The sequence below is a fragment of the Eptesicus fuscus genome, chromosome 15 (genome assembly GCF_027574615.1).
Source record: "Eptesicus fuscus isolate TK198812 chromosome 15, DD_ASM_mEF_20220401, whole genome shotgun sequence".
NCBI classification, from domain to species: domain Eukaryota; kingdom Metazoa; phylum Chordata; class Mammalia; order Chiroptera; family Vespertilionidae; genus Eptesicus; species Eptesicus fuscus.
This window is the reverse complement of record NC_072487.1, coordinates 32,101,777-32,114,478: the sequence shown is the minus strand read 5'-3', so window position 1 is coordinate 32,114,478 and position 12,702 is coordinate 32,101,777. Positions and strand designations below refer to the sequence as shown.

General features: G+C 40.8%; 1 protein-coding gene across 1 annotated transcript in view; it reads right to left on the bottom strand.

Annotated features, from left to right (window-relative positions):
- LOC103289210 (histone-arginine methyltransferase CARM1-like) overlaps positions 1–12,702 on the bottom strand; it is a 225,313-nt gene that overhangs the window by 39,056 nt on the left and 173,555 nt on the right. Inside the window, exon 6 of the mRNA XM_028150526.2 lies at positions 3,053–3,230. Within this exon, the coding sequence (XP_028006327.1) occupies positions 3,053–3,230 (178 nt within the window). The remainder of the gene's footprint in view (positions 1–3,052; positions 3,231–12,702) is intronic.

Genomic DNA, 12,702 nt, shown 5'->3' with positions numbered 1-12,702 from the left:
GCGGCCTCCCCCAGACCCAGGGGCGCTTGGCACCTCCGCAAGAGTCCCGCCTCTCCCCGCAGGCATCTGGGTCTCCCACGGGTCCCCAGAAGCTGGATTTCAGTGTGATGGAGAGCTAATCTCCCCTAGGTTTGGAACAAAAGCCCCTTTCCCCCGCCACCAACCAGACCCACGCGCCTCCACACCTCATCCCCTCCGATTTCGCTGGTTTCCTCTTCCCTCTTAGCTATAAATCTACCATTCAGCCATCTCTCCTGTAGTTCTGGATGGCAGAGGCTCTGTCCTCCATTCGTGCCCCTGAAATTGCTGTGCGCGGTGGAGTTCGCAGTTCCTTTGTTTAACTTAGCCGCCTTCTTGATTCTCCTCTGTCAAAATGGCTTAAAGGGCTTGAATGTAAGATGAGAACTCCTAAGAATCCTCCAAAACGGTGTTGGCGGCCTCCGGGGCCTCGAGGATCTCACTGCGCAGTTCGGCCAGGTCGGTGGCGCGGATGCGCCCCTCCAGCAGAAAGATGGTCTCTTCCTTCACAGAGAGCCGCTGCGCCCAGTCCGCGGCCGCCGCCACAGCAGCTGCTGCGGCGCCCACGAGCCCATGGCCCCGGCTGCGGTGCTGACTGAGAGGAGCAGCCGCCTGGTCTGGGGAGACGCGAGCAGCAGTCGCCACCCTCACTAGTCCATGTTCCAGTTGTATTTCCGAAACTGCCATGTGAGGCAACACATCAGCCTTCACCTCCGCCGTCATCTTTTTCGAATTCCCCAATTTGTTCTTCTTAATCCCTTGAATTCAGTCAACTCTACTGAGGTCTAGTGGCGCCGGGAGGTGCACGGAGAGGGCGCCCGGGCCTCCGTCCGGTGTGCGGGGCGCGCGGCCCGCGGAACCAGGCGCGCGGGGGCCTTGCGGCGGGGATGGGCGCTGGGCGGCCGCCGGGCTCCGGGCGCCGCTGCCGCCGCGGCGTCCCCAGTGCCCCGGGCCGGGCGGCCTGCGGGGGCGGCGCAGTTGCGAAACTGAGTGAGTATCTACAGTTAAGTCTTGATTGTTGTTGGTGTCACTAGGAGGAATTGTCCTCCAGGCCAATTGTCCATGAGGACCCTCTTTGTCTATATAGGAAGAGTTGCTGTGCAGGAGACATGAGGCTCCTGTGTCTGTGTCCCTCTGTATTCCTTGCAAACACCTCTGAGAGAAACGCGCCCTGGAGTTTCGCCCGCTGCCTGGAACTGGGTTTCAATGTAGTTGGAACTGGGTCTCAGCGCAGTCTGGCGCCTTTGTCTCCTTCCCAGCAGGGCCATTCAGTGGCGCAGGCAACAGTCCCTCCTCTGCGCGCCCTCCCGTGTGCGCCTCTGGAGCCGCCGCTCCTCTGTGCCTCTGCCCCACAGGCCAAATTCATTCCCCCAGCATGTGCCTGGCTTCCCAGGGTTTCGCCCGGAACTGGGGTTCAGTGCAGTCGGAACTGGGGTTCAGCACGGTCTGGAGCCCTTGTCTCCTTCCCGCTAGGGCAGTTCAGTGGCGCAGGCAACAGTCCGTCCTTTGCGCCCCTTCCTGCGCGCGCCTCTGGAGCTCTGCCTTCCGCCGCTCCTCTGTGCCTGCGCCCCACAGCCCAGATTCATTCCCCCAGCCTGCGCCTGGCTTCCCAGGGTTTCGCCCGGAACGGGGTTCAATGCAGTCGGAGCCGGCGCTCAGCGCAATCCGGAGCCTTTATCTCCTTCCTGCCAGTGAACGCCGGCCAGGCCGTCAGCCGCCCCTTCCTCTCCGGCTCCATCCTCCCCGCAGGCGCGCGTGCTCGTGTCTCCGTCCGTTTCTCCATACCTCAGGCTTTTGCGGCTCCCCCGACTGTCCCCGTGACCTTCTCCTTCTCCCCAGCTGTGGGCATTTCAGTCCGCCAGCTTTCCTGTGGTTCTGGACGATGACCGTTCTGACCTCTAGTTGTATTTTTGAAATTGTTGTGCCCGGCTGCGGGTTAGGTGTTTAACCTATGGCGCCATCTTGGTTTCTCTAGCCTTTGTTTTAAAGTCTATTTTGTCTGGTATAAGTATTGCTACCCAGCTTTTTTTTTTTTGCTTGTTTGTTTTCATTTTCATGAAATATCTCTTTCCATTCCTTTACTTTCAGTTTGTGTGTGTCTTTCAATCTGAAGTGAATCTCTTGTAGACAGCACATGTAAGGGTCTTTCTGTCACTTATTAAAGGTGTGCCCTTGCTAGGTTGTTTTCCTCACTGTGCCAGGACTTTTCAAGTCTATCTCCCTAAGCCAGGTCTCAGTCTTGGCACTATTGGCATTTCAGGGGGGTGCCTCTTTGATGCACAGAGGCTGTACTGTACTTTGAAGGATGTTTAGCAGCATCCCTGGCTTCTCCCATTAGATGCCAGTAGTAGCCCCGCCCCCAGTTATGAAACCCAAATTGTCTCCAAATGTCGCCAAATTCCCCTGGGGAAGAAATATAAAATCACAAGAACCTCAACATTAACCCTTCAAATAAGTTAAAAACCTCCATCATTCACACTTTGTAAGGTTTTTATAAAATCATGCAAATTGATTAGTGCATGCAGACACTTGGTAAGCACAAAAATTATTGGACTTTATATATTTTTATCTTGATTATAAGCAATGATCATAGGGGGAAAGATAAGCAGTAAAAAAAAAAAAGAGTATGTCAGAAAGAACTAGCAGACCCCAGAGAGTTTATACATTATAGAAGGCAAACACTTCATAGGCCTTTAGAGATTATTTTTAACCGTACAGGTGAAGAAATCAAAGTCAAACAGTCAAGTATTAGGCCAAGTTCCTTAAGAAAGAATGTGATAGAACCAGGACAAAAATACTTAACTCTGAACTGGTCACCTATACTATATTGAATCCTGTGCAGCACACGGCCATCATGGTTGGAGACTATCTCATGTGTTATGGAATGAGATGAGAAAATAAAAGAATTGGTGCAATGGAAATGTTCTCCTCTCCTTTCTGTCAGAATTGAATATGGGGGAAATTTTTGACATGATTCTTGACAAATTTTACAGACAAGTTAGTCTATTTTCTAAACCAGGATTGGCCAACTCACCATTTGCTTTCAGCCATTTTTTGGAATGAAGATAGCTCTCCAGCATCCTTTCATTGAACAGCATGTATCCCATTGGTTCAGAAATGATCACATCTACAGCCTCGGGAAGTGAGATTTCTTCAATTATCCCTGGCAGAACAATGATCTTGTCTGAAAGATGGTTATTTTTCACTAGTATCTGAAAAAGATAAAACAGAGTAGCAGTATTATTGTTATATAGAATCTTATAAAAAACAAGTTTCATAGGTTAGGGGTTGACAGTGTGATAGGGGTGAGAGGGAAGTGACATTTTTTTTTTCTATAAACACTTCAAACAGATTTTTTTTTTAAATCTCACCTGAGGATATATTAATTGATTTTTAGAGTCAGTGGAAGGGAGAGAGAGAGAGAAACATCAATATGAGAGAGAAACATGGATTGGATGCCTGTCATACCACCCTGACCTGGGATGGAACCCACAACCTAGGCAGGCGTCCTGACCTTTTTGTTGTATGGGATGCTGCTGCGAACAACTGAGCCACCTGGCTGGGGCAGGTTTTTTTCCTTTTGCACAAATATTTAATGTTTAATACAGATGAGAAAATTCAGATATAGGACAAATAGAAACACCTATAATTGTACCACATACAAATAATAACTATTAAGAGATTGACACATACCCTTCCACACTCTTTATACAAACACTGTATATTTATATGTGTAAGTATGTGTGATCTGTGTGTAAATATACAGGGAATGGCAAAAGTAGGTTTACAATTGTGATACAAATAAATAATAAATAAATAATAATACAAGAATAAACTCTGTAGACACACCTATAAACCTATTTTGGCCCCACCCTGTATAGGCACAGGTACTTTTTGAGAGATTACTCTTAACTAATGGAATGAAGATAGCTCCAAGGTTTCAGCTTATTTCCCATTTTTCTGCCTGCAATAAAGATGCCAAAAAATTCTGTTCCATAACCTTGCCCAAATTAATTATCTTGATCCTTATTAAGTTATCTCTGAGCTATTGATTCCAAAAATAATACCATGTTCATTAACCTGTCTTTAGAAGTACATTTTATAGTTATGTACTCATTTTTCTTTGATGTCCTCTATATTTTATTTAATAACTTTGAACTCACTTAAAAGAGGGGCCTTGAAGAGAAAGGAATTTATTATATTTCTAATTTAGGTCTTCCTAATGCCCAATATGACAAGGTGATTGCATGATTATATTTATGTCTTTTTACTGCCTGAAAAAATATTTCCTAATAAACATTTTACACGTACCAGCATAATATACAGCACATTCCTTTTTAAGTTGGGGTTCTTTGAGACCCCAAGACTCTTACATCTTTGCTCATTGTATTTATACATAGTCAGAAACCTTCATTTTGTATTTTCCTACCTCGATCCCTTTCCTCATCCTCCATGCAGTATACCACGAATTTACCATGACTCAATTCTCAATTTCTGATCACTTCTTCATGTGGCTAGGGTATCTTTCACCTCAAATCCTATCTCCTAGGGTGTAACCTTATTAAATGTTGTTTCTACTTTTATTTAAAAAAAAAGAAATCAAGGAATCTCTAAGGAAAAACAATAAAGAAAACAATTTGAAAATGTCATCCTTTGTCAACATTCATCCACGCACAAGGACTCTTGGAATTCCATTCTATCATCATTCCATACATTAGTCAAGTTCTTGGGATGGTATAGAGACCAGGAGGGAGAGCCCATTCACATGAACGACTCTCAATAAGACGCCATTGTGGATGGCTGCCCAAACTACAGCTTTAGGTTCCCCTCTCTCCGGAGTTCCGGCCAGCACCCAAACATTTCTACCAAAGTGCTTTGCCACCTCCTCAATTATCAACAAGAGCCAACCCCAGCTTCTTCTTGAAAAGTAACCATTCCTTTACATTTCGTTAAAATCTTTATATAATCTTGGATTTCCTTGATTCTGTTTTTGTCACTAATACGATAAGCCTTAGTATCCTGGAGGCATACATAGTTGCTTCCCACAGACAATTAGTTTCTATGTTTTCTTATTTCTGCCTTCCAGATATGTCTCATTCCCACTTTCTCCTTTCTGCCTGAACCAACTTGTCTAGTTCCTCATAGCTTTAAATCTGAAATTTAAAAGTAGCATTTATATAATGACAATAATAATAGCAGTGCCTACTTCTTAGGCCTATGTGACATAAAACATATTAAGGACTAAGTATTAAAGTTATTATTGTTGTCATATTAAATTTCTTTAAAATATTATTCACTAAAAAAAAAAAAAATGAAGATGAGCAAAAACATGAAAATGCAATTCACTTTTATTCCTACCACCCAGATGTGGGCAGGGTATATTCCCTAGCAGAATTTTAGTGCATCTCTGTTTATAAAAATATGTAATATTTTACAATTACATATTGATTAATTTATATAAAATAATATTTTTCTCTAATATGTTTTAGACCATATTGTTGGCATGGTTAAATAAAATACATCCAAACCTATTTGAATACTTTGCAGTCATTTTTCATTGAAAATTTATTGATCTCCCATAGAACAACCTTTAGGAAACAATGAAAATAGTTGATAATCCTATGTCTGAATATAATTTCTTGACAAAGACATTTGAAAGTAGGACCTAAACTCAACCAGCTTTAAGACACAAGAGCATACAATTTCAGAGATAAAAGATATAATAATTTTTTAGTCAGTCTTGCTGACCTTCACCCTTGGTTTACATCATTCTCAGTAGAGATCATTTATGTCACTTCCTATACCTTTCTTCCAAAACTGAAACTCAGTACCACTGTCCTTTCCAGGAAAAAAGGCACTTCAGTCTCTCCCTCCAAGTGCTGGAAGAGGCCCTTATGCAGCGGAAGGCTCTGTCCTCCATCGTATTCATTGTTACACTGGTTTTCACTGTGTGACCTGGTTCTTCAGGACAGAGGGAGTTGAGGATAAGGGAGATTCCAAATAAAGGCTCTTCTCCCAAGATACCATCAAGGTACAAGAAAACCGATGTCATATTCTTGTTTCCACCCTGTTTCCTTGGTATTACATTGGATTTCAAAAGCCTTTTTCAATAGTCTTGTCACTTATCAGCTGCCTAAAACACACACACACACACACACACACACACACACACACACACACACACACACTTTAGGTGGTAGCAGCAGTAAAATTCCTCCTTTTACTATCACAATAACTTCCAAGATGGATCAGCGGTAATGTCACCTGGTATCCTGCTGTTCTTGTCTTATTGGGGAGGATTTTCATTGAATTACTCATATTATTTAAGTATTGTTTATCTATTCCTGTTCAGTTTGGAAGCTTAATTAGTCTTAGAGGCCATACTATACAATGTAGCCCTCAATTATATTTTCTCTAAAGGAGTGGAAACAGCAAGAGTTTGGAGGTGGAATACTTGGGTGCTCATTGTGAATCCTCGACTCACTAGCTCTAAGACTGTGGCCTAGACACATAATTTCTTGTAAGTCCATTTTTTTCCTATAAAATGAGAATAATAATATTACCTATTCCACAGTGTTATTCAAGGACCAAATCAAGTGAGGAAGAACAAAGGAATATATAAGTTAAAGAGAATATAGATTAAATGGAAGAAGAATTTAAAAACAAGATAATAAAGCAATATAATGAGATTAAAAGAGAGATTTCAGACCCAAGGAAACAAATCAAGAAGCAAAGCAACATAATTATAGGATAATACACAATATCTAAGAAAATAATATATTATACTCAAATTATATATAATAATTTTAGCAAAGCATTTGGCATAATTGAGCTAACAATATTCTTAATTCTATGGCTTAAAAATATCACCCCCTAGAAATATACATTCCAGACAAAATTTTGAACATGTATAGAATATAACCTGTCCTAAAATTTTTATAATAATATTGGTAGTTATAAAATAAAATTTTAAAATAAAATGAAGTAATTAGTGACAGTGAAATGAATGAATAAATGGTGGTAACCCTGAATACTATTCAACAGTGAGAAATAAAGGACTGGAGGTATATGTGTTAACATAAATTAATTTAATAAGCAGAATTTTAAGCTAGGGGGTGAGTGGGGAAGCAGGCTGCTGGAGAAAATATAACATAATTCATTTTATAAAAAAGTTCAAATGTTTTCAATAGTAAACTGCATTGATTGTTCTTAAACTGGGTTGTGGATATATGTTTATTTGTTTAGTATTCTTTACACCTTATATTTATACTCACCTCTATTTCTATATGCATGAAATATTTTATAATAGGCAATTTAAAATTATGCTATTAATAGAAAAGCTTGAGATTATCATAATGAATGCAGATTTTAAAAGGCAAACTGATTTCTGCAATCAGAAAGAAGCTAATAGGCAGAGAAGACAGATTAAACAAAACAGCATAAAGGTAATTAGACATAGAAAAATGGAATGGAAAAATCACTCAGAGGTATACTAAAAGGAAGTCCCCTGAAAAAACTGAATTTGTTAAAAGGAAAAATACATTGTGGTCATAGGAAAACTTTATATAGTAATAGTAACATGGAAATATATTCTGCTCAAGATTTTGGATTTAGGGGAAAAAAATTCCTTGGCCACCCAGGCAGAAAAATGAATCATCTTAAAAGTGTAAGAAAGTCAGGCTAGCATTAGACTCCTCCATAGTCACATTCATTTGGAAAACAGTGGAACAATGATTACAGAATTTAGAAAAAGAAATAATTGTGACCAAAAGAAGATTAAATCCAGAAGGTGTGATTTACATTTTCAACATGAAAAAACTCAAGAGTCTATAGCACCCAAAAGCCCTCTTCAAAAATGCTTTGCCAGAAATAAAAATAAATAAATCCACATAATTAAGAGATAAATTTTAAAAATTGGTAATAAAGAAGTTAAAATAAAAGACTAATGATTATAAATGGATTCATTCATTCTAATCATTCCATCATTTTATAATTCAGGAAACTGAATGCTAACCATTCCAATTTTATAGGTTGTTATAAAATTAATCCAAAATGATTAATCCACAGTGTGAGGGATTAGAAAATATTTTCAGATATAGAAAGCCTCAAAGGTTTTCTGTGTGTAACAAATATAAAACCAACAGCAACAACAACAAAAGACACAAGGAATCAGTCAAGAGGAAAAGATATAAGAAAAAGGATAACATAGGTAGAAGAAAGAGTGGTAATCTGAGCATGAATTAGAAGTGAATAAATCTGAAAAGAAATGAAAAGTTTACCCATTTTTTATATGTAGAACATTCTTTTTGAAGTACCAAGAATTCAGTGACATACGATATTTCCTTTTCTTTTTTAAATACATTTTTATTGATCTTAGTGAGAGAAGATGGGAGAGGGAGAGAGAGAAGCACATCAATTGGCTGCCTCCTACACACACAGCCCTAGTGGGGATCGAGCCAGAAACCTGGGGATGTGCCCTGACTGGGAATCGAACTGTTGACCCTTTGTTGCATGGGATGATGTTCAATCAACTGAGCCACACTGGCCAGGGTAACATTTCCTTTTCTATGGGTCCAATGAAATCACTTGGTTCCATAGGGAAAGATATTTATATGATCATTATACTTTATATGCTTTTCTGGGGGTTAAATTTTCAGAAGCAAGCTACAGACAAAGCATAAAAAACTGATTATTCTAAACCTTGACAATCTAGAAATAATATAATCGAACAAAATTGGAAGGTGCATCTGAAGACGATAGTTCCTCTTCAACTATACTGGGAGTCAACAGTATATTCAAAGTAGATAACTCAGGAAACAGAAAAATGGGTATTAGGATATAAAGTGATGATGGCAATCAGCTAAATAACTAAAAAATCAAAAGCACAGAGTGGTTCACTGGGAAACGTGATTGGCATGAACGGGTGGGTGGGAGATGGCTTTGTTTTATTTTAGACCTGCCTAAATTGCTTGATTCCCCTTCCTCATGTACAGTTATCACTTTAATGGAAAAGAAAAAAGTCAGTCAGCAGCCAGCCCCCCAAACAACAGGACACCTAACCAATGTTTCTTTTATTTCCCTTCAGCCCCATTCCTTAATGGCAATGCTGAACATCTGCTCAGACATTTAAAAAAAAGCAATAGTAAGCTTACTGTTAAAAAGTTCAGTGGTTTTCATTTACTTAAACAGAATATTTGAGCTAAAGGTTTTTGCTAACTACTTGTTCTGAGCCCATCATTTTATAATCAGGAAATTGAGTCGGGGAGTGGGGGGGTGGGGGAGTGGGGCGGGGTCAGTGTCCAACCTAAGGACATGCCGCTAAACAGGGGCGGACTTGGATGAAAGTGATTGTATTTGTCAATGTGTTTCAACAAGCTTAGTTCCTAACTATTATTGATGATTGTGGCATTATGGCTTGGCTCCTTTCTGAGAAGGGTCTGAAGAGGAAGGACCTGTGGTTACTGTCTCCCTCTCTCTCTCTCCCTTTTTCCCTTTCTCCCGCTCAGTGCACAGCTGCCTCCCTCCTGTAATCAAGGTGATTACAGCACTGAGCACTGCCTATGACCGCTCTGGAGCCACTGCTGCTTAATTATAGTGTGCAGCAAACAGGGCCTTGTGAAATTGGCTGCTAAAAAAGAATAAATGGGCCCCTGGAGGAACCAGCCGGAGACGTGAGCGCAGAAAACCTTTGCAAACAAGAACTAGTTGGCAGGGCACTGAGGAGAACATGGAGTGAGGAAGACAGAAGGACAGATGAGGGAGACAGAGGCAGAAGGAAGGGAAAGAGTCAAAGAAAGGGACTTCTTGCTTCTCTTTGGGACCACTTAAGGGCAGAATGGGAGGAGTCCAGAAGCTTCTCTGTACTGAGTCATTATATGCCCCTTTATCACTTGCAGAATTTCCAAAGGTGGCAGAAGGAAGTCACAGGACGCTTTTATGAGGGAAATGCTGCCAATCCTATAGCTTGGCTGCCAACAAAACAAAACAAACAAAAAACCCCCACACCCACACACAAAAAAAACACAACCCCACACTGGCAACTTTAATACAGATAGTTGTTTCCCTTTAAAGATGTTCCAGAATGCTCAAAAACTGGGGAAAAGGAGCCTCAAGGAGGCAGACAAGCTGTTTAGACTAGGAAAGGAAGCTTTGATCAAGTTATAAAGTAAGCACTGAAATCCGGAATGTCTATAGAAGCAATTCAGTTGTGTGTGTGTGTGGGTGTGTGTGTGTGTGGTGGGTGTGTGGGAGGGGGGGAGACAGGGTTGCACTTTTGCACATCCTATTAGCCAGCTTATTTGCCCTCATTTGGAAGGGAAGTTTTCTCTCCTGAACTGTATCTGACAGCAGGGGCCGTGTCTACTTTGCTCAGCTAGCAGAGTATCTGGCACATTGAAGGCCTCCAATACGTATTTGTTAATTACCTCACCAAAGGTGACATAGCAGCCCTTGGAATCTAGTTTCCATCTTAGTTTGGAAAGTTATTACCAACACAGAGGAGCAGTTCCAAGAGAAAAGGTCCTTCTTCCCCTTTCCAGTCTTTATGCTGGTCCTACGGTAGCAGGTCAATAAAGGGTAACTGCTTAAAAGGAACTTGAGAGAATATTCTTTTAAAAAATATATATGTATGTATTTTTACTGATTTCAGAGAGGAAGGGAGAGGGAGAGAGAGAGAGAGAGAAACATCATTGATGAGAGAGAATCATTGATTGGTTGCTTCCTGCATGCCCCAAACTGGGGATCGAGCCTGCAACCCTGGGCATGTGTCCTGACCTGAAATGGAACCGTGACCTCCTGGTTCAGAGGTCGACGCTCACCTACTGAGCCATGCCAGCCAGGCTGGGGGATATTCTTTATGTCTCTCTAAATGCTGGCATACCTGGCAATGGGGAGAAACATTTTAAATGATGAGTTTTTAAAATGGATGACAAGGTTATTGAGGGCCTGTCTAGCATACCCTTCCAGGTTATCTTTGCCTTTCGTGTCTTAGAGCTATTTTAGAACTCTGTAAAAAAACTGAAGATGATGCAAGTATCTGGTGGAATGCCAGTATGTACGTGCTTCTGCGATAATGACCTGAGTTCAAGTCTCTACTTCCTAGTAATTTTCATTAAATTAATTAATCTCAAGCCTCAATTGAGTACATATAGAATAGGAATAATATTAGCACCTACTTCCAGGGTTGCTTTGAGACTTAATGAAATAATGCATGTAATGTGATTATACATGGCTTGGCAAATATCAAGGAGAGCCAGGCTATTAGCCCAGTAAGAGTGGGAGTGTGGATGTAGACAGTTGGTCAGGTCACCAGGTCAATTCTCTTTGACCATAGATTTTCCTTTCTACTCTTTCCCCAGGATGCCACAAATAATTTACACTTTGTGTGGGAACTGCTAGTTGCTTATCAAATCCATTCTTGCCTTTTATCTTACTAATAAAATGCCTATACAACTGAGGGCAACAATGCACAAACTAAATACTATATTTCCCAGCCTCTCTTGCACCTAAGTGTGGCTAACTGACTAAGTTCTGGCCTATGAAATATATGCATGAATTGCTGGGATGACTTCACAGGAAGGTTCCTTAAAATACCGAGAAAGAACTAGGGAAAGACATGTTTGATTTCTTCCTTTCTCCATCCTATTGAATTTGTGGGATGAAGCTACAGCAAACATCTTGGAGACTGGGGTGACTTTCAGGAGATAAGCCATATACCTGGATAGTGTAGCAGGAAGATGCAAGGGGCCCTACACATTTTGTGGAGCTTCCACATTCTTTAGGTTCCGTCCATCAGACTTCTTTTACATGAGATAAAAAATGCTCTTGTGCGCTTAAGTCAGTGTTAATTTGGGTTTTCTGTTACATGAAGATGAACTAAGATAAATGTGGGTGTCTTAATACCATATGATTTCACTTATATGTGGAATCTAAAGAACAAAGAAATGAACAAACAAAACAGAAACAGACTCATAGATACAGAGAACAAACTGATGTTTGCCAGATGGGAGGGGCATTGGGGAACTGAGTAAAAAAGTGATGGCATTAAGTACAGCATAGGGCAGTGGTCAGCAAACTCATTAGTCAACAGAACCAAATATCAACAGTACAACGATTGAAATTTCTTTTGAGAGCCAAATTTTTTAAACTTAAACTTCTTCTAATGCCACTTCTTCAAAATAGACTTGCCCAGGCCGTGGTATTTTGTGGAAGAGCCACACTGAAGGGGCCAAAGAGCCACCTGTGGCTCACGAGCCGCAGTTTGCCGACCACAGGCATAGGGAATACAGTCAATAATCTATTTATCCTATATAACAGTGATTCTCGACCCTTTAATATAGTTCATGTTGTGGTGACCCCCAACCATGAAATTATTTTTGTTGCTACTTCATAACTGTAATTTTGCTACTGTTATGAATCGTAATGTAAATATCTGTGTTTTCCGATGGTCTTAGGTGACCCAGCTAGTGGTTCTCAACTTGTGGGTCGCCTAAGACCATCAGAAAACACAGATATTTACATTACAATTCATAACAGTAGCAAAATTACAGTTATGAAGTAGCAACGAAAATAATTTTATGGTTGGGGGTCACCACAACATGAGGAACTGTATTAAAGGGTTGTGGCATTAGAAAGGTTGAGAGACCCACTGCTATATAATAAAAGGCTAAATGCAAATTGACCAAA